Raw genomic sequence first — 24800 nt, forward strand, 5'->3', positions numbered from 1 at the left:
AGACGGGCTTGTCTTCTGGAGCTTGCAGAAGTAAGGTGTGCTCAAGAAGACAAATGCAATTTCAGAAGAGCCAAGACCGTAATGTGATTTTTCTAGTTTTATTTATTTTGGTATCTGGGTGAGACTGACTATTTAATACCTCACTGTCCCCACTCCAGCTGTGCGTGACTGCAAATGTAGGGAACGTGGTGTTTCCAGCTTCATCACAGGGTTCCCAACAAACCGTAAAACACATAAGAACCAATAATACCGCAATACATATACGTCCCTGGAAATATAATTTTCTTGCTTGCAGAATTAGCATGTGGTGTGCTGTAAGCTAGTAGAGCATATACAGGACTATATAAATTATAAACCAAAGGTAAAGTCTATACAGGAGTGATGAGAACCATAGTTTCAAGTAATAGTGGTTTTGGGATTGTACCCGAGTTCTTCAGATTTGCTCTGTACCTTTATACTACGACTCAAGCCAGTCTAACAGAGTTGGTTAATGCCTGGTGACGAAGATCTGTTAGCTCCATGTCCATTGGCTGTTATCTATCCCATATCATCAAGCATAACTTGCGTTCGTTTGGAGTGGGAGATGTCTCCATGCCGAAGGAATAAGAACCGGAAAGTTTTCAGGATCTCCTTGCCTCTTGACGACTTGTGAGGAAAGTATAAATATCTTTTGGTGGTTTGTCATGTTCTTATATGGCTTAAATGTGGCTGATACTCTGTTGGCAATAAATTACATTTAAAAAGCAATGTGTTTTGTGATTATATCAGGTTCAAATAATCAGGTGAAGTGCATACAGTTGATCTCTGCGCTCATTAGTTTGTACAGACCGACCCCAGTACACCGTTGCCTGCAATTACACAGTTAATCCACTGTTGGGCAGTATTGGCAGGGTGGAAGGTTTCATTTCTTATGACTTGTCCTGTGCTCAATTTAGGTTGATTGTTGGAAACTGCTATTTTGGAGCCAAGTTGATTTGATGGGCCAAAAGTGACATTCAAATGGGTTATTTGAGTAATGGTGTCTCATTATTTTATATAATTTGGGATGCTGAGTCGGTCAATGAGGAAAGAGCTGCAGGAGTGTTTGGAGGCAGGTAGGATGTGATCGGATGTCTCCCATTAGATGAAATCCTGGCTTTTTTAAAAGCTCGGTTTTAAATAATCATTGGTTCTGAGGCACTGTGCTAAACAGTGGGTGAGTATGGCCAGGCTTTAAAAATCCTATAAGAAAGTAACCAAAGGAATAACAAATCAATTACCCTTTGCTTCATTATCAAGGTAATTCAATTTAGCTACTTTTAGCTACGGTGTGAGTTATTTTTCAAATGGCTTATTTTGTCATTCTTTAGCTGGGGCTATAAATAGTCAAATTCAAAACAAAATTTTATTTGGTTTACAGTACAAATAATTTATTTGAATAGAGTAGGCCTTCTGTGATTAAACTTAATGAAACATACTGTAATTCAATGATTTCTTTGTTGCATTCATGCATAAACGCATCACAGTTTTTTGTTCCTAAGAAGTGATTCAGTACCATGAGTATGGGAACAGTGGAGTGAAAGTTGTCATTTTTGCTATATACTTAAGGCATTATGAGTTTTTTTAGTACATTTAGCTATTATTGAACATGTATGTTTAACAATTTACAGAAACGGCTGTTTTTGTGTCCAGTATAGCAAAAATACATTTCATTACTGTTCTCGTACCTTTGGAGGGCGCTGTAAGTAATTTATTTAATAAGTCTTGGAGGACTATTAGATATATCAGTTTTTCTTTTAAGAATTTATTGCAGATGAAGCATCAGAAAATGCCAAACCAAGACCATTATCTGAATAACCATGACCATGGGAAAATAATCAGAATTTGGTAGTAAATATGGGGAGAGGGCTTTGATTGCAGATATGGCAACGTTTTCTCCTATGCTTTAATGAGCGGTAATATAAGTATGTCACTTGTAGGCCACTTGTATGCATATACCAATCCATAAAAAGAAAGCACGTGCAATACAGGTCCCATATGTGAAATAACATGGGGTTTTTGTGGGGTGGTGTTTTTCACTTTTATTGAAGAAAGTGAAGAAATATGCCTACAGTGACTGACAAACTTGCTCTGCACAGTGTAGGTAGCGACTGACGCCCACAAACTTGTGAACACCCAGTGACACACAAATGCGTTGCTGCATGCAGTTCTGCTGCACAGAGGCTGATAAAAAAGGAACACCCGTTTCTGTCAGGCTTTTACATAAACCGCAACTTCTGACAGAGAGAGAGGGAAGTGACACAGACACATTTCGGAAGCTGAACAGTGAAAGACCAAGATAGCTACGGAGAAAGGGTGGTGGTCCTTTCGCAGAGAAGTTAAAACCCAGGACGTTTCTTGTATTCTAAAGGAAGGTAAGACAAACTTTTTTTTTTGTATGAGTAGTTCAGGCTATTTCTTGTGAAATAAATGGTTGTGTAAAGTAATAGGGTCTCATTACTTGGGTAGGCCTCAATACGGCCTACACAAAAGGACCCTGAATTGCTTCTGGTTGGAGGTTTAAAGTGCTAAAACCAGCGAGTGTACGTTTTTTTCCCCCTGAAATGTGTGGATGGTAAATAGTTAAACATCTTTATCTCTTACGCAGTGACTGAGTTTTAAATTGGGTTTTAAATCAATGATCCAAATGCTAATCTTCACCAATCCAAACATCTGTATAAGGTTTGATAGGTGGAGGAAAGATGTGGGAATATGTAGTCAAGTGTCGCTGTGCAGTTCTCACCATAACCAGCCGCTCATCTTAATGTGAATTTCTTCATGTTAACTGCAGTCTGTATTTGCTGCTTTCCTCGTTTCCCTTCATATTTTATTCAAACTTTAGTAACATCTCATTTATTAGCTCAGCAACCATGATAAAGATAATTATTTTATGTCTCAATTATGACGAAAAAGACTGCTTGTGTCATCATTGTATGGCATGTAGTGAAGAATTGTTGTATGGGCAGGCACACATGCATGTACATACAAATACACATGCAGATATGCACACACACATACACGCACACACAAACTTGCTTATACTCAACTTACACACACACACACGCATACACAAAACCCAAAAAAGGGTGAGCCGGGCATGTGAGACAGTGTGTGCCATGGATTGTGTCAGTAACTGACTCAAAGGGGAAGCATGGGGCAGTACGATTGTGGGAGTCAGGAACAGGAAGTGATTGGTCATAATAAAATGACAGGGTCACACAGACCTTACTCCAGGGTGTGTGTGTGTGCATGTGTGAGGGGTCTGTCAATCATGTAACAAGTTGTCCAACTGTCTCTATTTATTGGTCAATCTTCCCAGTTTAAATGTTGTGGTTGGGCCTACGATGCAGAGCTCTGCGTGAGGACACTTGCGGTATTAGGAAACAGGAACGAAACACCAGTCAGGGACAGCAGCCCTGCTCATGTAGTAAAATATTTTTAGTGAAGTTTCCCATCAGACCTTAAAATATTTCCATCTCTCTCTCTATCTCTCTCTCAGTATGGCAGCATGGGACCTGTCCGTTACCGTGGAGGAGCTGGGCCCGGAGGCCCCTCCCCTCAGCATCAGTGTGACCTCTGACTTGCACATAGGCGGGGTCATCCTCAAAATTGTTGAAAAGACACGTAAGTCATCAAATAAAGTGCACTTCATATCGCACGTCTGTTCCGAGTCAATTCTGCAGTTGCCACCCAAGCAGATTCTTTTTTTTTTAGCTTGTGGTTTTAGCTTTTAGCTGTCAACGCACAATGTAAATTTCATAATCTGCCTTTTAAAAATGGCAATTTCAGGCACCTAAACCAAAAATAGCAGAAACCCTCATCTGACATCTCCTGCTCACCTTGCGTCTGTTCCCCAGAGATGAAGAAAGACTGGTCGGACCACGCCTTGTGGTGGGAGCAGAAGCAGCAGTGGCTCCTTCGGCCCGCCTGGACACTGGACAAGTGCGGCATCCACGCAGACGCACGCCTGAGCTTCACCCCCCAGCACAAGCCCCTGCTCCTGGGCCTGCCCAACGGAGTGTCCCTGAGGCTGAGGGCCTGCTTCTCAGGGCCCGTCTTCCGCACCGTCATGGGCATCTGCAGGGTCCTGAGTAAGTGGAGGTCTGGGACATACTGCAGCTCCCATACCAGTCAGTCCGGCAGCGGTTGGGCCAATAAAAAGATTAGATCCAGACACACTGCATTAGAAGACAGAAGTAATTATGCACATTCTTACAAATCTGGGGAAGGTTGTGTTTTTACATTTTTTTACAATGTATACTTATTCTTTTTCTTGGTCAAATGTGTGAGGCAGTTCATACACAGGTGTATAGGTATAGGAACGAATAGACACAATCCACTCTAGATACACATGCCAACACTGTCCCATCACCTACCTTCATTTCTAAGATCACTTCCTAATTTCTCACTCATTGCTCCACCTCTCTCTCTCTCTCTCACACACACACACACGCACTCACTCAATCAATCCCTTTCTCCCTTTCCTTCTTTCCAAAGACATTCGCCACCCAGAGGAGCTGTCTCTGCTGCGGCCAGTGGAGGAGAAGAAGAAGAAGAAGGATAAGGAGGCAGCAGTGGAAGTGTATGACCTCACAGAAGTACCTCTGACCTCAGGTGCACACCGCTGCCAGCCGACCACCTCAATGGATAACCATCCCTCTAGTTATACTTGAGTTTCATTTTTATTTCTTGCCCCAGTTCCTGGTCTTGAAAACTTTCCATTTCATTCTACTCTCGGTTCACCTTTTTAAACCTCTTGAGAAGTCCTGTTTGGCAAGTCGGAAATGGTAAATGCAATGCAGCAGAAGCAATGTGTGGGCATCCTAAAACAGCTGAATTAAAAATATTGGGATGGCAAGCTGTGATTGGATTGGAAACTAGCAATAGCTATAATCTCTGTATGCAGCGCATCAGCTACATGAACTTGGCGTAAACTGGCAGTAATGATGCTATATCTCTTGGCATTGTCCCTACTCGAATGAATACTCATACAAACGCTGTAGTCACACGGTGCGTGTCCTCCAGCTTCAGTCCCCAGCCTGTACAACGGCATGCCCGCCCACTTCGCGGACTCCCTGCAGACCGAGGCCGTGTATAAGATGCTGTCCTCCACACAGCCCGCTCCCGCACCTGAGAACATCGCCAAGATGTACCGTCCAGCCAGCGTGGTGGACAAGGCCCACATCCACAGCAGGTAGGACACCACTGACCGGCAGCAGTCTGTGACCCCGCTTCTCTGGATATCTGTTTATATTCAAATATCACCGTGGTTAATATTATACGTAGGAAGTCTCTCTGAGCTGAACTATCTTCTACATCGCTCATAATAACATACTCTACATGACAAAGAAAAAGAATGGAGACCATGTTTTAAGTTCTTCTGCTGGCTCAATTCAGATGCTGTATTGTCTGGACATGTTCTCCAATTAAATGCTTGTGAAAAAATAATAGCCATAGTTTAAAAAAAAACAGTTACACACTACCAGCATAGCTTCCTCAATTTGTGGTGTAAGTTATTTCAATTAAATAAAACTCAAGGCAGAATGCTTTTTCCTGGTCATTCCAGGACAGTCAGTCAGTCAAAAAGCCTTCCTATCAAGTCAGTTCTCCTGAAACGAGGAGACCGGGAGCATAGATTATAAGAAATATGACTTCAGTATTTTACAATACAAGCATCTGATGGTAAAATACAAAATACAAGTAAAGACTTGTACACAAAAATGAACAATTGTACTATCTTTTTCAAATACATCATGTAATAAAAAAAATGTCATGAATAAAAAAGTGAACTAAAATTTAAGCAGGTTCACTCTGAATGACTCATAGTAGCCATTTCCCCAGATTAATGCAGTCCAGAGTATAGTCATAAAGATTCCACAATAATAAAGATTAATCAGTCGATTAAAAACATATATACAGTAGTTGATTAACATCCAAGAAAAAAAGTATACACTCAATGTGCACTTAGGTATGTTTTTTTTAACGTATTGGTTTTATATGTGTTTTGTGTGTCCAGAGATGCTCTTCTGCATATCACTGTTGTTATGTGTGGTTATTTGCATTACTATCACCTTCATGTCAGCTTTGACTAGTCTGGCCCTTCTCCTCTGATCTCTCTCAGTTTTTGTCCGCAGAACTGCTGCTCAGTGGATGTTTTTTGTTTTTCACACCATTCTCTGCAAACTCTAGAGCCTGCTGTGTGTGAAAATCAAAACCACCCTTTCTGGCACAAACAATCATTCCACAGTCATGGTCACTTAGATCACATTTCTTCCCCATTCTGACATTTGGTCTGAAAAACACCTGAACCTCTTGACCATGTCTGCAGGCTTGTATGCATTTAGTTGCTACCACATCATTGGCTGATTAAATATTTGCATTAACAAGCTGGTGGACTGGTCTACCTAATAAAGTGCTCACTGAGTGTATATTTTTCAGTTGAGCAAGAAGTGGAAGGATATAAGGTGTCATGATTCATAGCTGTGGTATACTACATTTATGAGATATTAATGAATTTCAGCTGTAGTACCAGTAGTTCTTTTTTTAATCAGACAAAACTTTCAATTGGGGATATCAGCTTGAATAATATACCATGATGATTATAAAACTAGATTAATGAAGAGTCTAGGTCAGCATGTTGATTGGCGAATAAAATGACTCCTGTTTGTATCTTTAGTGTGGCAACAGTAAATGGTTGGCATTTATATTGCGCTTTTATCCAAAGCGATGTACAATTGATGCTTCTCATTCACCCATTCATACACACTCGCACACCAACAGCGATTGGCTACCATGCAAGGCACCAACCTGCTTGTCTGGAGCATTTAGGTGTCTTGCTCAGGGACACTTGGACACACCCAGGGCGGGATCGAACCGGCAACCCGCCGACTGCCAGACGACCGCTCTTGCCGTCTGAGCCAACGTCGCCCCTGTGTGGTGCAATGTGGTGATGTGTCCCCTTTTCAGGTGGCTGGACTCATCTCGTTCCCTGCTGCAACAGGGAGTGCAGGAGAACGACAGGCTGTGGCTGAGGTTCAAATACTACAGTTTCTACGACCTGGAGCCCAAGGTGCGTGTGCGCGCACGTGTGCTTATATGTTTGTGCCCGTGTGTTGAAAAGGGGGGCCATCCACATCAGCGTCTGTCTCTCTGTGGCTTTCTCAGTACGACATCGTGCGGCTCACCCAGCTGTACGAGCAGGCTCGCTGGGCTGTCCTGCTGGAGGACATTGACTGCACCGAGGAGGAGATGATGCTGTTTGGTGCCCTGCAGGTGAGATGCTTAACTTTAACAGAAGCATCATTACCAAGTTTCCCATGTTATTCTGTCACTCATTACCACGTGACACATTTTAATGTCTCTTTCCCACACCATCTCTCTTTCTCTCTCCCTCTCTCACTCTCTCAGTACCACATCAGCAAAGCGACACAATCTGAGCCGCAAGCAGTGAAGTCGAGCCCGGCGATGGATGACCTGGACTCAGCGTTGCAGTGTCTGGAAGTCAAAATGGAGGGAGAGAGCAGTTCCCTGGATATGCTGGTCAGTCTGCCCTTCTCTCCACTCTAACATTTTTGCTCTCTTGCGATGAGTTCACATTGGATTCCAGGGTTGCATGGTGGTGTGTGACCACTGCAGGTTTGAAATGTATGGGAAACACTGCTGGTATACCGAAGATATACACTCAATGAGCACTTTATTCGGTATTTATTAGACTTCTGCTACTGTAGCCTATCCACGTAGAGGTGTGAACAGTTTCTGAGATACTCAAACCACCCTGTCTGGCATCAACAATCATTCCATGGTCATGGTCAAAGTCACTTTGATCACATTTTTCTGGCATTCACAGAACCCCAGGAAAAATGGAAATGTATTTTCAGAAAATGTTTTTAATCATAGAATGACAATATAAATTTATGCTGAAGTTTTAATATGTGCTCTTTTTGACACAGGATACCATGACAACTGCCCCAGAACTGCACGACTACCTGAAAATATTCCGGTAAGTTTCTGTCAGATATGATTGATACCGCAAGAATGGTTCAATGTGTCTCAGTGACCTATTTGATGTAAGATTATCAGTCCTCTCACCAGTATTAAATAATGAAATCATAATCAATAAACCATTCCTTTTTTGTGTTCCTCTTACACACATACACATCTCCAGACCAAAGAGACTGACACTGAAAGGCTATAAGCAGTACTGGTTTGCATTCAAGGACACCTCCATCTCCTATTATAAGAGCAAGGAGGAAGGATTTGGGGAGCCAATACAGCAGATGAACCTGAAAGGTAAGAACTCTCTCTCTCTATACTTCTATAACCCGCACACACACACGCACACACATACTGTACACACACACAGGCACACACAAACACACACACTCACATAAACACACAAACACATTGTTAATGAGAGAAGTCAGAGGAGAACGGCTAGACAGGTCGAAGCTGACAGAAAGGTAACTATCGCAAATAACCACACATTACAACAGTGGAATGCAGAAGAGCATCTCTGAACACACAATGTGTCAAAACTATAAGTGGATATAGTAGGAGCAGAAGACCAATACGTTTGTGAAATAACCTAATAAATACCTAATCAAGTCCACTGGGTGTATACCATTATATTTACAAACATTGGGCTTACAAGCAGATGCACACACAGGCGGACACACAAAAGCACAAGAGAAAAGTAACAGACCAGTTTGTGTACTTATACCTATCCTAGGTTGTGAGGTGGCGCCAGATGTTAATGTGGCAGGCCAGAAGTTCTGCATTAAACTGCTGATCCCAGCCCCGGAGGGCATGAACGAGGTCTACCTACGGTGTGAAAACGTGAGTGAGGCCACTCGTTGGTCACCCAAAAAGTCCTTGTCTGTCTGTAGCTAATACTTAGTTATCACTTATTGTTTTGGAAGCTCAGCATAGAATCCACTGAAGCGCTGGCACATGACCTTGAACATTGTGGGGTTCAGTGAGGCACCCCAAAATGTGTTATGGGGAGGCATCATGAGTTCATGTCATGACAACATAACTGTCCGGATAACAAGGCAACAGCCAGTATTTTATACTATTTTTCTTTTCTGTCCAACTGTGGTATCTCTGCTATTTTAAAACAACCTTTTGCAGTGATCTAAATCAGTATTCTGATTCAACCAGCTCCAACTCACCATCTGATATTTTGCTACTGATGAACATGAAAAGAAATACAATGAAGAACATAATCATGAAAATGAATCATATACAGTTTCTGATAAATATCCATCAGCAGCATTGAGTACTTCTAAATGACTAGATATGGAACTAAGCCTGATTATAAGTCATTAAATAGCTAATTGAGATTATTCAGGCGTCATGATGAGATGACTGCACATAGACTGTTCAACAGATGGCTCATGTCTGTGTCACTACCTTCCAGCTGAAGGAGTTACAGCCTATAAAATACCTGCTGTTTCTGAAGATACAGGCCTCGTCGGGAGTAAATTATCACTTCATTAAAAGCGTTTTTTTGCTTTGAGGAAAGTGCTGTCTGTCCCTCCGAGGCCATCTCTAAAGGTGCTTCCCACCGTCCCCCAGGAAAACCAGTACTCCCAGTGGATGGCAGCCTGTCGCCTGGCCTCCAAGGGGAAGAATCTGGCCGACAGCTCCTTTTCCAGTGAGGTGAAGAGCATCCAGGCCTTCCTGTCGATGCAGCATTCCAACCCCGGGGCCCAGTCTGCCCAGGCTGATGAAAGCATCAACACGCAAAGCCTCGTGTCACCCCGCTACCAGAAGAAGTACAAGGCCAAACAGGTCGGCCACTGCTCTAACCACATTCACACGCCAATACAGCTCTTATTTACTGAATACAGCTATTTCTGTAGTATACGCGCAGTTCTAAGAATGTTATTTTGAGGGACATAATATATGCATCCTGCTGTGCTAATAGAATAAAAATATCAGCCAGGCTAATTTACATAGCATAGACTTGGACTTGCAAAAATACAATGCAAGTTCACTTGGAACCCACAATCTTGTAAGTTTATTTTTAGTTATCTTCATTTACGTACTGTATATTGTGCAGTTCTAGATCAAAATAATGAATGTCTCTCTCATGTGCATAGTTAACACCTCGCATTCTGGAGGCCTATCAGAATATAGCCCAGCTCTCTCTGATTGAGGCCATCCTCAAGTTCCTCCAAATCTGGCAGGCACTACCAGATTTTGGGGTGTCCTACTTTGTGGTAAGGTAAGTGGGAGACAGCACTGGTCTAATTAATGTTACATTGTTCATTGTCATTCATTGTGTGTTGCTGATCATTGTTTTTGGAACACAGAAACTTAACTACTGTACTAGACTAGGTGTTGATTTGAGGACTACAATAAACTTGTACTGGATTTAGCCAGCCTCACAGCAAGGAGGTCCTGGGTTCGAATCCCAGTCGGCCGGGGCCTCTCTGTGTGGAGTTTGCATGTTCTCCCCGTGTCTGCGTGGGTTTCCTCCGGGTACTCCGGTTTCCTCCCACAGTCCAAAGACATGCAGGTTAGGCTGATTGGAGAGTCTAAATTGCCCATAGGTATGAGTGTGTGAGTGAATGGTGTGTGTGCCCTGTGATGGACTGGCGACCTGTCCAGGGTGTATTCCTGCCTTTCGCCCAATGTATGCTGGGATAGGCTCCAGCCCCCCTGCGACCCTGTTCAGGATAAGCGGGTTAAGATAATGGATGGATGGATGGATGGATTTAGCCACTAAATTGGCTAAAACCATATTCAGCCCAGCCTGTAATGACACATCCTGAAAGCAGAGACTGTAATTAGAATAAAATGGGAAGTATATGGCAGCACACTCATAACATCACACAATACAGTTGATTGGATTCTTAACCTCTCATGTTGCCTTACTCTTCCTGTGCACAGAAGAATCTACCATAGAGTATTGTGCATTGACTCGGCCTCTTTCACCATTAACATTGACAAGGCCGTTCTTTTAATTCTCTCCAGGTTTAAAGGCAGCCGGAAAGATGAGGTTCTGGGCATCGCCAACAACCGTCTGATCCGCATCGACCTGGGCGTGGGCGACGTGGTGAAGACCTGGCGCTACAATAACATGAGGCAGTGGAACGTCAACTGGGACATCAAGCAGGTGGGATGACTCCAGCGTTATGCTCCATCTGTCTATCTGACTCATAATTTCATGATACATGATTCCTGCTGGCTTGGTAAGGCCTAGTTTTTGCCCAATTTTCTTTTATTTTCCCATTGTGCAGCATCGTTGTGACAGTATCTCTGCAAAAAGCACAATACAAATACAATCCAATTGAATTTGGAATTGGATCTCAGGAAATGCATAGATAGGTTCTTGACTGAGAAAATGTATGAAGCCTTGATTATATGAAACTGAGATAAGAGAGCTGATTATCCATCATTTCATGACAACATTAAAGTTAAAAGCAGGATTAAAAACAGGAAAAGAAACAGGAAATCACAACTTACTGTATGTTTTCAGTTCCTGTGGAAAAAAAACCTATACACTTCATGAATGTCTCATCAATTGGCTCTCCCTCCATTTGTCCTAGGTGGCCATCGAGTTTGATGGAAACATCAACATTGCATTCAGCTGTGTGACAGCCAACTGCAAGATTGTGCACGAGTATATCGGGGGCTACATCTTCATGTCCACGCGAAGCCGCGAGCAAAGCGAAACCCTCAACGAGGAGCTTTTCCACAAGCTCACTGGGGGCCACGAGGCACTGTGAGGCCCCTCCCGCCTCCAAACGAACCTCCCCCAACCCCCATATCCTTGTGTACCCTACTGTGCACTGTATATTCCAGAGACTTAGCTGAAACAGCTCATTACTTTGTACTTACTGAAACTGTGCCAAGGCGTGAAACCCGGCCCCAGTGGACCACTGTATCTTTTTTTAATGTCTACACTTAAATAACTACACTGAGTCAATTGTAAAGCTGCGTTAATCCCCCATCAATGAGTGATTTACAGTTTGACGACAGCTTTAAGTGCAGTGAGATGGCGGTGGGTAAAACCCATGCCCTCCAAGCCTGGAGTAGAGCAGAATAGATTAGGAAAATTAGATTTACATTGACTTCTCAACTCCATTTCTGTGATCAACAAGCAATCTGCTTTATTGGAGCTTTTTAATGACGTGTTTCCTAAGGCATTTTAGCTGATTACAATTATCATTCAATGTCTCTATAACTAATGAGAAAAAAACTGGAATCGTGGCAGGGGGAGGTAATTGATATGTAGAGAAATCGCAACAGATTTATAATATTAACATGTTACTGCATGCTGTAACTGCTGTACTCACATTGTCAGTGGAGTTGGACCTTAAAACATTTTATTAATGCTTAGCACCGACCTAAACAATTCTGCTATCAGAATGATCATTTTCAATTCATTATCTCCATACTTAACATGTGTGCATGTATTTATGTTCTAACACAAACTATGACATATTATTTGACACCATCTTTGAACTGTACCTTCATTATCTTTCAAATTTTTGTGCAAAACCTAGGCTTAATGACTGATCAACAATATAATAATAGTTTTTCAATTTTCTGAAGTGGAATTATAAATCACAAAAAAGAAACTTTTTGAATAATGTGGTACAGAAGTATTTCATTTAATACATTTAATTTCATGTAGTTCTTACAACAGAAAAGGCTCAGATAACCAAGTGTGTGTGTACTACTCATTGCCAATTGACCACTACAGGTGTATTAGCATTGAGTAAGAATCGCTTGCTGTATATCCGATTAGATACAACAATTTCTTGTATTGCTATCGCGTCATCATGAACACCCTGTCAAAGGCTGACGAGAGAAAAGGCTCAGTGTAACAGGCTGTTTAAACGTGCTGCTAGACAGAGCTAAAATTATGGTTTCAGTCAGCAGTATTTCATGCAATAGCAACTCTTGTTGCTACAGCAGTACCAGCTGTGCACACCAGCATTAATCAGCTTGTGGATTGTACTTTATGAATGTACAAATATGAAACACTGTATGAATATGAACAAAGCATGGTGCTGCGTACATTTTTATGGACGCGTTTACTGGTGTGCACCTGTGACAGGAGATGTTGCAGTGATGGGACAGACTGTTCATTCCAAATTTGGGGAAATGGAAAAGTAAAATTGTCATACTTACAAAAAATTTAATAAAGCAGGGTTCATGGATGATATGTTTCATATCAAGCTGATATGCAGAATTATATTCTCAAAAGTAACAAAGTTTAATAAAGTACCTGAATAATTTATAGAGGTTGAGCTCTCTCAAAGAAGGCAGCATTTGTGTGTCAGCATGTTGCTGAACCTGTTAAATAAGAAATAGAAATAAATGCAAAATGGCTACCAGACACAGTGGATTTATACGTATAACTGAGGCACAGCACAAATGTGAGCCTCTTTCTTAATGCTATTCTGCGCAACTGCACAGGAAACCACAGGCACCCTCTACAGTAGCACACACAGCCTAATATAGACAGGCTGCTTCACAGTCCCTTTCGGGTCACCCTTTGTGAAACGTCCTCTGCTCTAGTGTCATATCGTTTCCCTCCCGCGCTACGAATTTCTGGAAGAAATATGCCCATTTTCATTCGCCGCTCTCACAAGTGAGGCTGCAACACTCAGGGGCATTCAGTCGCAACCGCTGCTCTATTCCAGTGGAAGTTCACATCCTGCAAACAGGAAGCAGTGGACACGTTATCGTCGATTCTGCAACAATGTCTGCAATGTTATACATGTAGGTGTTTGTTACAATTGATCAGTAGGAGCCTCACGTGATGGTTTCATCTTGACAGCACGGGTAAAGTACTTGGGAGCTAGTGCCCCGCCTGAATCTCCAGGAGTCAACACCACCCTGTTCTCTGACCAGTAGAATGGAATCCCATCTGTATCAGAACACATGCAGAGCAGACACACGGAGAAGCCATTCGATTAAAAGGACAAAGTTAAGAAATACGTTTTGCCATCATATAATTTCAGTGTGCTCTTACCAGTCAGTGCTTTGCGAACGTCAATGTAAATAACCAGGTCACAGTTCATCCTCATGCCTGGACAACAACAACAGAAATGTACCACTCACAATCAAGAAAATGATCAATCAGATATGTTAGTGAATTTTCCTACTTATATCAAAATTCATTTTACTGATGCCATGTACAACAGCCACAAACCCACCTTTAAATATAGGTTTGCTCTCATATAAACCTTAACTACTATCCAGCTAAATAACTGAAATGTATTGGAATTTAATGTGCTATCCATTGCCCTACATTTAGTCTTCCTTGTTAGATTGTATGAAATTACATTGTAGTTCCACAGTAGCCAGTATCTCCCAACCACTTCAGATCACAATCTAATGAATGAATGAAAGACTATTGTGCGATTTCATCTGCTGCACCAAAAGTTTGCCACAAAAAAGGCTTTTTCTTTTTTTTACTCCGCCAAGCTGTCAGAGTGAAGGTGTGACCTTCTGAGAGAAAATGTGGCTTAATATGGTCAATACCACTAAGCTGAAACAAAACTGCACATGACATAATTTAACAAGCAACAAACCAAAGATGAAAAACCTGGTAACCGACTGCTATCCCTCTCCCACTAACCGCTGATCACCCCTCCGTCCCCCGGCAGCCCAGGGGCCAGGTGAATGTGCGTGCGCTTCATTCTCCTCAGGCCCTGAGAGCGTATGGACGGCCAGTTCTGGAGGTAGGTGCCGTGCACTGCTTCCTGAGGACATTCTGGGTCATCGAGCTGAATAGCCCTCAGCTCCAGCTCTGCTACCTGTGACAGACAGGGAGAAGGACAACTGTAAAGCTGGTGAGAAAATGATAGAACGTAAAGCCATCAATAAATGTACAACTAAACAGTGGAGAGTAATGTACTAACTACACTGAAGGGCCTGCCATGGGGACAGTTGGCAGACATAATCCCTTGTGTCCAAATCACTTGCAGATAGGTAGTCCCCAAATCCTGCCAAGCTCACCTGCACAGTGTGCCCTTGATTAGCACGGATCTGTAGCCTCCCATCTTCAGGATGTGGGCGGAGCTTGAATCGCTGCTTGTCATTGTTCGCCACAACTCTCTCTACATCTTCCAATGAGAAGGAGCGGAACTGATGGTGGGACAGAAGATCTTCCACAAACAGGAAGCCGTCTATAGATGAAACGGATAAGAAATTGTGGATGTCTCGTTAAAAGCACATTTACCACGATGACATCAGTATGACCTATTTGAATCTGTTGTAAGGCACCCAACACATTATTGGCTGTATTATTACATTTATGTAATTGTATTTTCATTCCAGTGCCACCTCTGCTGATTAAATGGCCATGTCTCGAACCTACTTACCAGAGCTCATATCCAACCCCATCTGGGCAGCTCCATGGCGCAGAGCGAAGGACATTGACTTAGAAAGACGCACATCCCGGTCCTAAGAACACACCACAGAACAGCAGTTAGTGTAACCCCAAGATCCTGCTTTTTTATAGTTATCGTTACAGTACATTATTACATCACTCCCTCCTCTCACCTCCCCGCCTCGATGACCATGTCTTCCCCTTCTCCCTCCCCGTCCTCTTTTTTGACTCTCCATTCTGTCTTCACTATAGACAAAATAGTCAGGATTTCACCAATACGGATTTGAGGCCAAAATCCAAGTCTCTCACTGACATATTATATTGCCACAAAGCAAAGCAATATAAGGATATGCCTTACTGAAAACAACGTAATTATCGTTTGGATTTTGCAATTTAAACTTAAAAGACTCCAGCAGAAATAATGACGATGACGCCTGACAAAAACAAACCTACCAATCTCAAAAAACACGTTTCCGCGACCAGTGAAAAGACGTTCAGAATTTCAGACAAGATTAATTGATAGCCGAGAAAATCGAACGCTAACACACTCAGGCGCAAATGGTTTTTGAGAATCCATCCAATGACAGCAGCGCCTGCAACCAGTGGGCTGGAGTTAAGATACATTTTTTACTTAGTGGAGAGAAAACAGTTCAAGCCAGGCAAGCAGACGGCATTTTCAGTTTGAGGTATGAGCCAAGCTCATTTTCTGCTTATTAGCTTGCTAAATATTGGCTAGCTATATTTTGCAGACACGTGTGTAGTTGTACATGTGAATGTTTTGTTTCTGTGGTTATTAAAAATGGTCTTTAGCCGACAAGAGCGGCCGTTGGAGAGAAAAGGGGCCGATTTGTTTGCTTAGCTAGCTAGAGCTAACGTTATTTAGCTAGCTAGCTAGCTAGCTATCTAGTTAGCAAGCAGACATTGGTTTACCACTGACTTGTATTGCAGTAGATGTGACCCACTTGCTATAAACCTAGCTAATAGCAGCTATGTGTTTATTGTTTCAATATTTGCCTATACAGTTGTGCGCTTGATATCCTAATTGGTGGGCTATGATTGCAAGCCATTGTCTCAATTAGCATCACTGACACCGTCTCACATAGTTGGCTATGCAGAAAACTAAAGTTAATTGGCTATTTGCTGGTTACCAGCCGCTAGCTACCCGTCCAGCTAGTAATTTTGCTTATTGGCAAGTGAACTAGTTTCTAAAGGAAAAAAGTGCACTACCACCAACACAATAAAGTTGTGTTCGATGCCTGTTATTTTTGCTATGTTGCTAACGCTACAAGGCTACCTCGTTAGCTTGCTAACTACATTCTAGCTAATATTGCTAACGTTAGCTATAGCTCAAGAAGAACGCCTCGCTTAACTACAGGCAGTAATAACAAGACCCATTTGCGAACTGTCGTATGGAGCAGATTGGGTTACGTTAATGTTAGCTGTATGAATACGCTATGGTCACGCGTCTTCTGGTCATTTAAGGGCTGAACTTTGTAGCTAAATAGTAACATTTCCCCTGTAGTACAAGCTTGTAACATTTCATTGCTGTTCAGTGTTGTTAGAGACTATTGAAACTCAGACATTATGTTCTTAGAGAAGTGCAGTTATGCAAAATTGTATTATAGGTGTTTTTGTTTTGTTTTGAGTTTGTATCAGTAACACGACAATAGATTAACGGAGTGAAGACACGTGTCTCTTCGTGATATGCTCCAGCGACTGACAGCTGCACGAGCACTGCATCACCTATCCTGTCCTTAGAGAGAGATTAATTATTGGTGATTTAACTTCACTAAGTTTACCATTTTGTTCTACTATTTTGTCTGTAGGGGGAAAGTAATGATAAAGTCTTTGCTTATGAATATCTTCGTTTATGGCTGGATAGGAAGTTGGCTTTCATTGCATTACATTAATGGCATTTGGCAGACGCTCTTATCCAGAGCGACGTACAACAAAGTGCATACCCATAACCAGGGATAAGTGCGCTGAAAGACCCTAGAGAGAAGTACAATTTCAACTGCATATTTCATATATTCATTCTTTTTATTTTTATTTTAAGAAATGTGTTTCCTTTAAGGCATGAAGTAAATTTAGTCCAATCTACATTCTTGGCTGCAATAGTCTATGGTCACATCCATTCACATGAATGTTTCCTCCTCTTTTGTAGGCAAGATAGATTCCATTTATCATGCATCTGTTTTATTTTAAATGCTGAATCACGTACTCATCATTGTTCTCTTTATGAGTTATGTGATTGGGCCTCATTAAATCTGTGTAGGAAACCTTCATAAAAATACTTTATGCAATTCTTGGTGCGATTGCTATTCAATATGCACTCTCTTCCTTCTAACATGTGCCACATAATGTCCTCAAGGTTGGCACTCATGTGCCTTGGGTTAAGTCTGATTTTAGCAAAGCTGCCCTTTCTCACTATACACTATCAGCTTGGACGAATCTACAGGAAGGCATTAAGCTGGAGACATTGCCCTTGATTCAGGATTTTGAATGTATCATCCATTAAACTCTTAGGGATGAATGTAGTAATTGCTTTTAATAGACAATGTTGCCAGTAAAGTTTTATAGATCTTTCATTGAGCTTTTTAATGGCATGATGCTGAAATGTCTTTTATGTCTTATTTATTTTATCTTTTACTCTTCACAGATTGATGTCCCCTTCCTTGCTGCTCTCCAGGGAGGAGGATGAGGGAAGAAATAGGTCTTGGGATTTCCATCGTTCCGTCTTTCTCCAGTACAGCTGTACTCATTGCGCAAGGGAGCAAATGTGAAAGGCGGTTTAGGAAGTGATGGCTTTTTAAAGCTTTTATATCACATTGATAGCTTTTAAACCTGTGCTATTCCTTTGAATAAGTAAGAGAAGTTGTTGTGCCTGCCTGCAGTGCACAGGAGAGTGCACATACTTTTTCAATTTTTCTTCTCACGAATTACAACCGTAACCCAAACCCGTTCAGGCTTCTCACGAAAAACTTTTGATTCTTAAACTCTCCTGTTTTTTTACGGTCTGCTCCAACCATCTCTCTCTTCCTTCCTGTACCTGCCCTGCTCGGCCTATCCATTGTAGCTCTTCACCCTGATCTCCCCGCTCTTTCCGCCTCTGTCCGCCTGCCTGCCCCCCTGTGGTGATGGAGTTTCCACGGCACAGTCAGCAGCTCCTGGCCAGCCTCCGCGCCCAGCGCCTCCAGGGCTTCCTGTGCGACTGTACCGTCCAGGTCGGGTCCACCCGCTTCCTGGCCCACCGCGCCGTCCTGGCCTCCTGTTCGCCCTTCTTCCACATGTTCTACTCGGAGCAGCCGCTGGGGAAGCGGGAGATGGTCACCATTAACGGGGACATCGTCACCCCGCTGGCCTTCGGGCTGCTCCTGGACTTCATGTACGAGGGCACGCTGAGGCTGGCCGCCCAGCCCCCGCCCGAGGACGTGCTGGCGGCGGCGAGCTTCCTGCACATGAACGACATCGTGAGGGTGTGCAAGAAGAGGCTGCAGGGCCGGGGCCTGGCCGAGGCGGACAGCACCAAGGCGGAGGAGGGCTGCGTGACGGTGGGGCCGGCCTTTGGTGGGCTGGCCAGGAGGCCTCGGGAGGAGGAAGGGGGGGGTAGGGTTGAGAAATCGTCGGACGCTGCAAAATCTGTACCGGTGTCGACGGCCCAGTACTCTCACGTTAGCCAGTTCGTACGTGTCAGGACTGAGAAGAAAGCGTTAGGAACAGAGGAACCGCCTCATCCTAGCCCCAATGACCCAGACAAATTAAGTGGCCCTTCAAGTCCAGATGTTGCAGATACAACTCAGCCAGGCATGGATTCTCTTCCCATGGGAGATCTGGGTGTATCCAGGGTTGGGTCTCAGCCTGGCTCGGCTTGTGCAGGACTGCTGTCCAGGCCTGGAAGCCAAGGGGAGTCTGCCCTGGCCAGCCCTTGCAGCTCCACTGAACTGTACTCCAGCAGTCATCCCTCTTCATCCTCCTCACTGCATCCACATTCATTCCCAAACTCTGAAGCACAAACCAACGTCACCACCGATCTCACGGTCACCGTGGTAAATGACGGCAGTGGTGTCGGCATGGAGCCGGCTGTTGTGTTGGCGTCAGATGAAGATTCACCAGTACTGGAGCAGAGGACTGTTCTGCCAGCCCAGGACACACCACCGGTCCCATGTCCCAACTCCCCGCCGACACCGCGTCCATCAACGCCCTTCTCCCTGGCTGCCCTCCACTCTGAGGTCCAGCTTGCGAGGGAGGGGCGCGACGGGGGCGGAGATCGAGCGGGAAAGCGCCTGAGAGCGGACGCAGAGCCTCACGTTTTGATGGAGGAGTTCAGAGGAGGGAGACAAGGCGAGGATGAGGAGGACGGGGTGAAGGTGAAGGTGGAGGCCATCGTCATTTCTGACGAGGAGCTGGACGACATGGAGGGAATGTTTGTTGAAAGGAGAGGCGCCGAGGGAGAGAAAGGGGACGAGTTTGACGACGATCACCAGGACGGTGACTTGAGCAATCATCACTTCCTACCCCAGCATCCCCTCCTACACCTCTCCCATCACCACGAGGGTCTGGCCTTCCCCCTCTCCCCCCAGGGCCCAAACGCCTCAGACTCCTCGTCGTTCCCCGGCACCCTCTTCTCGTCTGCGCGCAACCCCTCCCAGTCGTCCGATCCTCAGGCGCTGTACTTCCAGGACTTTGGGGACTCCCTGGGCACCTACGTGGAGGACGTGCCCACCTGCGCCACGTGCGGAAAGACCTTCTCCTGCGCCTACACCCTGAGGCGCCACGCCATCGTGCACACGCGCGAGCGCCCATACGAGTGCCGCTACTGCTACCGCAGCTACACCCAGTCCGGGGACCTTTACCGCCACATCCGCAAAGCCCACGACCACAGCCTGCCTGCCAAGCGCAGCCGCGTGGACGGGGAGCCGCAGCCCCTGCTACCCCAACAGCTCCCCCCACAGTTATCTCCGCAGCTGCCCCCTCAACTGCCCCCACAGCCGCCCCAACAGCCACCCCCACAGGCATAGGAGAAGAGTTCCGAGGGGCAGCGAAGTGTCTAGGATAGGCGGGGAAGCTTGACTTGAAATGTGGTCATGTGTAAAAGCAACAAAGCATTCACCTTAGGTACTAAAATATGTTTTATCTTTGCAAACTAAATTTGTTTCTGTTGTAAAGTGCATTTCAGTGCTGCTTTGGGACAGGTATTGGGACTTTAGTCACAAGGATGATGTTGGTAACACTACAGAATGTGACTAATCTTGAGAGCTGAGGTATATTTCACAAAAAATGCAACATGCAAGCTAACTATGAGTAATGTTTGCCGGTGCAATTATTTTGTCTTTGCTTTACTTGAATGTCAATTTCATTCTATGAACGCATCTAGCATGCATAGAGCTGACAAAAAATTTATTGAATCCCCCCCCCCCAAACTGACCATTATAAAGCAATGTAATTATCAGCAACAACAATTGGAAAGGATAACTGCATATTCGTTCATTACATGGCATAATGAGTTCTGGCATAATTGGAAAAAGTAAATTAATTTATTAGAGAATTTAGGGTAGTAATAAGGAGAAACGTTAATGCACTTGGATAGAATGGTTTAAAGTGCCACTGAAACACTGTGATACTGACAAAGAAACCTTTTTTTAATCTAAGGGCCGACTTGCAAGTATCACAATGTTGAGAAGCCCATTCTAGATTTGTTGTCAAGGATAAACTTAGGACTTCTATTCCTGTGCCATAATTACTCCACTATGCATTAAATTACTGATGAATTACACCTATAGAAAAAGAAAGGGAAATAAAATGCTTTTACTACAAGCCATTTTATTTTATTATCCCTACAAACACCACAAAGTTGCAAAGGGAAGGTAGATTTGCAATAATTTGAGAATTTGTTACAAATTTGTAAATTCTCGTTTGCAAAAATGTTTTACCATGCGAATAGTCACATACTTTCATGAAACAAGCCCCAGGTTGGACTAATGTACGGTCACATCATTTTCAGACATTTTGAATATTTCTGTCATTTGCTTTTGTACATGAGTATAACTGTGTAAAAGTTTGGAATTCGGAAGATTTAATGGAACCTGAACAGGTGTGATGTTACTTTGCTGTGAAAACAGGTGTGTATAGTACTTATCTTACATGTTTATACTGATTTTTCTATTTTGGTTTTCATCAATGAAAATACAGTAAGTATGAAAAGTATTATCAATTTGTCTTGATTTATTGCCATTTGAAAGGTATTTTGTCCTGATGGTATGATGCCATGATAAATGGGCAGCTTTGAATGAACATTTGACATCACATGGTACTGAGGCTACAGTGCAGGTCATTTTACCCACATGTGTACTGTTGCATTTTGTACAGTTACTTCAGCCAATACACTATTTTATGCATTGCATCAGTGCAATGCATAAAATCATGAAGATACGGGTCAGGAGCTTCAGTTAATGTTCACATCAACCATCGGAATGGGGGAAAAATGTGATCTCAGTGACTTTGACCGTGGAATGATTATTGGTGCCAGACAGGGTGGTCTCAGAAACCATGGACGATCTGGGATTTTCACACAGTCTCTATGGTGCAAAAAACATCCAGTGAATGGCGGTTCTGCAGGCCAAAAATGCCTTGTTAATGAGAGGGGTCCGAAAAAGGGCCAGACTTGTCAAAGCTAACAGGAAGGTGACAGTAACGCAAACAACCACACATTACAACAGTGGCGTGCAGAAGAGCATCTCTGAACACAGTGCGTCACATCTCTTAAGTTGATAGGCTACAGCTGTAGAAGACCAATAAGTAAGCAAGTGCTCACTGAGTGTATGGTGTATAAACCTTCAGCATAGCCAAACAACTGATAACAACAAATACAGAGCTGTTCAGAAATAAACATACAAAATAAAATTCATTTTATTCTGCAGACAAAAACTCTTCATTTTCAGATGAAACACGATAATTCATTCAGAATGCACAGTACAGTTGTCCCAAGACACAATATGGGTGAGATGGGGGTTCTCTGAAGTGCGACTATGGCGAGTTGCGGTTACAGTGCCTGGCAGTCGATGCAAACCATCCTCTCGAAGCGCTCATCATAACTGTGACAAAAAGGGGACAAGCGGTCAGTGTGAAATTATGTCAACTACTCCCAAGTAGAGCAGAGCAATCGGTAGCATTCCAGAATACGCATTAAACCCTGAAAAAGGGCTTGCTCTTTATGATCTGGCATGGAATCAACAAGCAATCGATCCAGGAGGTAAGAGGTGGAGAAATGATAATGTATAAGGTACCGCCTTGCAATACATACTTAAAATACAAATCAGTCGCTGCTACCTTCACCTTTTAAAGTAACTCCTGTTTTTTTTAACACGGTTTTATTTTTACATTAATTACATAAATTGCATTTGGCAGACACTCTTATCCAGAGCGACGTACAATTGACTCGACTAAGTAGGAGACAATCTTCCCCTGGAGCAATGCAGGGTTAAGGGCCTTTAATCTACAGGCCTATGGACTCTACAACATCTCATAGTTGAGCTTAAAATCCGAGAAAGCAGCTGTGTCATATTACAGCCAAAAAGCTGTGCACTGATGCGCATGTACTATTAAATATTTGCCAAGTCACCAAATGCAACAGCTTGGATTGCATTCACTCATCGAGACTGTCCAGCTGCTACTCATTACATTGATATAATACTTCTCATTCAATACATCACCAATATGGCAGCAACTGCAATGCTACCACAGCTGCATTGATAAACAACTACAGCCTCCACACCCGTGCCCCCACGTCGGTCTCCGTACTTGGGCAAGCAGCAGGCGAAACAGTGTGTCCGCAGGCAGAGAGAGCACTGACGCTGGCACTGCACACAGACCGCCTTCTCACATCTTCCACAAGGGGCACCACTGAGCAAAGGGCACTCGCACATCGGACAGACGGAGGAGGGCGTGTTCCCTGGGAACAGGTTAGAAGCGTAGCGTAATCATACGGCACCAATACACAACCACACCTCTTGTGTACAAACGATCTCTCTGGGCACATAATAACCAGCCCACATAGATTCTGACATATCAGTGGTGTCTCTCCATTACTCACCGGATTTGTGTGGGCTTCTCAGTAATTCCCCCCTGGGTCCTATTCGCATCTGCCCCCCCTTCGCTGCACCCCGCTGAGATGGGGCAGCAGAGGGGCCTGGAGAGAGTGGCGCCGAACGAGAGCCAGAGAAGAGTAGAGCTCTGGTGTGTTCTGCACGACAGGGAAAAGACTGTTTCCTTAACAAAAGCAGAAGTAGATGATATTTGCGTTCCAACAGTTTACTTTCTTTAACCGCTTCACTGCAATGCAAGTTTCGATCAGGTTTTGAATAGGCACGCATGCAATAACATCTGCATTGGGGCTTATTTTAATTTGAGCCAATTAAAACGGTCTTCTGTGCGATGCATGTAAAACATGTAATCTGAACAAGAGATAATTTCTTAAAAGGAATGAACATTTGTAGCAGCAGTGTAAACACAAGGCCTGGCATTCAATTGGCCATAATCCTTTACACTTTTATACAGGTGAGGGATGAAGGCGAGTGAAAGGGAAAAAACACGTAGAGCTCGACACGAAGAAAGGAGGTAGTCCGCAGCATATGCGTATACAAAGGTTAATCATTTATGGAATCGTTTGGTCATGATAATGTTAATTAGCAAGCCAAATATTCATTTCCCACCGTATCTCTGGGACCGTGAAAGCGGGTGCAGAAGGCCTCGCACTCACCATATACTGCTTTCTTTTCAGCTTCACCGCCAACTGCCCCCTCTCTCACACACGTCTTCCTCTGAGGGGTACCGTCTATCCAGGGACAGACCCTTTTGGACATTTCTGACCCATAGTCAATAAAAAACAAACTTTCAATCAGCAAGTGTGTATGGGACATTATAATGCATTAGCCACTAGACAATTGACAAATATCTGTGTGCTGCGCGTATTTTGTATATTATATTTTTGCAATACGTATGTGCCACATTTGTGTTGTATCGTTATGTGATCCGTTATGAGTTCACTAGCGAAGTCGGCCAACACAGTACTCGAGCGTTAATTAATCGCATGAATTAAGTGTATGTATTGGTTCACATGTGTCCCGTAATCGTCTGTATCATTTTTATACAATCTATGGTCTGTATCTGTCAGTTTCCCCAGTGACTTACCAGCAACAGACCGTACTATTCTGTCACATCACTTCGGTTTCACGTGCAGGCGATTTACGGTTATCAGGTCAGTATTCCATCTGAAAAACACGCATGGTAGGGAAGAAACAAGAGAACTAAAGTTCAGTTCAGTGGGGAAAAAGTCCACATGAGAATCAAACTGAACGCCAGCATACAGCTACTTGTATCGTGATTTCTGTTTTGAGTGCAGAAAGTCAGTCCTCCGTATCCCAAAATGCAA

The 24800-nt window shown here is 43.5% G+C and overlaps 4 protein-coding genes across 9 annotated transcripts; 2 read left to right on the plus strand and 2 right to left on the minus strand.

The window, feature by feature from the left end:
- Nucleotides 1-2235: 2235 nt before the first annotated feature.
- On the plus strand, nucleotides 2236-13194 carry LOC133124076 (fermitin family homolog 3-like). Its single transcript, XM_061234947.1, has 15 exons — nucleotides 2236-2393; nucleotides 3518-3642; nucleotides 3876-4109; nucleotides 4516-4632; nucleotides 5044-5212; nucleotides 6985-7087; nucleotides 7183-7290; nucleotides 7426-7557; nucleotides 7968-8017; nucleotides 8183-8307; nucleotides 8747-8853; nucleotides 9595-9810; nucleotides 10122-10246; nucleotides 10999-11140; nucleotides 11574-13194. The coding sequence occupies exons 2-15, from the start codon at nucleotides 3519-3521 to the stop codon at nucleotides 11751-11753; spliced, it is 1932 nt and encodes a 643-aa protein (XP_061090931.1). The 5' UTR covers nucleotides 2236-2393; nucleotide 3518; the 3' UTR covers nucleotides 11754-13194.
- Nucleotides 12621-15871, minus strand: trpt1 (tRNA phosphotransferase 1). Of its 4 annotated transcripts, none has more exons than XM_061234950.1 (7): nucleotides 15547-15866; nucleotides 15366-15447; nucleotides 15001-15170; nucleotides 14621-14798; nucleotides 14012-14068; nucleotides 13796-13906; nucleotides 12621-13693 (listed from the first exon to the last, which is right to left on the minus strand). In XM_061234950.1, exons 1-7 carry the CDS (start codon nucleotides 15607-15609, stop codon nucleotides 13671-13673), a joined length of 684 nt encoding a protein of 227 aa, XP_061090934.1. In that variant the 5' UTR covers nucleotides 15610-15866; the 3' UTR covers nucleotides 12621-13670. The 4 variants fall into 4 exon arrangements, with proteins under 4 accessions (XP_061090934.1, XP_061090933.1, XP_061090935.1 ...); XM_061234949.1 differs by having other exon boundaries at nucleotides 12621-13906; nucleotides 15547-15619; nucleotides 15827-15863; XM_061234951.1 differs by having other exon boundaries at nucleotides 12621-13906; nucleotides 15827-15871.
- A 140-nt stretch (nucleotides 15872-16011) lies between these two features.
- LOC133123717 (zinc finger and BTB domain-containing protein 3-like) lies at nucleotides 16012-21577 on the plus strand. Its single transcript, XM_061234203.1, has 2 exons — nucleotides 16012-16059; nucleotides 18033-21577. The coding sequence occupies exon 2, from the start codon at nucleotides 18511-18513 to the stop codon at nucleotides 20389-20391; it is 1881 nt and encodes a 626-aa protein (XP_061090187.1). The 5' UTR covers nucleotides 16012-16059; nucleotides 18033-18510; the 3' UTR covers nucleotides 20392-21577.
- A 678-nt stretch (nucleotides 21578-22255) lies between these two features.
- LOC133123720 (apoptosis regulatory protein Siva-like) lies at nucleotides 22256-24793 on the minus strand. Of its 3 annotated transcripts, XM_061234208.1 has the most exons (6): nucleotides 24742-24784; nucleotides 24560-24639; nucleotides 24129-24233; nucleotides 23463-23612; nucleotides 23171-23321; nucleotides 22256-22464 (listed from the first exon to the last, which is right to left on the minus strand). In XM_061234208.1, exons 3-6 carry the CDS (start codon nucleotides 24229-24231, stop codon nucleotides 22413-22415), a joined length of 456 nt encoding a protein of 151 aa, XP_061090192.1. In that variant the 5' UTR covers nucleotides 24232-24233; nucleotides 24560-24639; nucleotides 24742-24784; the 3' UTR covers nucleotides 22256-22412. The 3 variants fall into 3 exon arrangements, with proteins under 3 accessions (XP_061090192.1, XP_061090190.1, XP_061090191.1); XM_061234206.1 differs by having other exon boundaries at nucleotides 24560-24793; XM_061234207.1 differs by having other exon boundaries at nucleotides 24129-24236; nucleotides 24558-24793.
- Between the last annotated feature and the right edge of the window lie 7 nt (nucleotides 24794-24800).

Source organism: Conger conger, chromosome 3 (genome assembly GCF_963514075.1).
Source record: "Conger conger chromosome 3, fConCon1.1, whole genome shotgun sequence".
Classification (NCBI taxonomy): domain Eukaryota; kingdom Metazoa; phylum Chordata; class Actinopteri; order Anguilliformes; family Congridae; genus Conger; species Conger conger.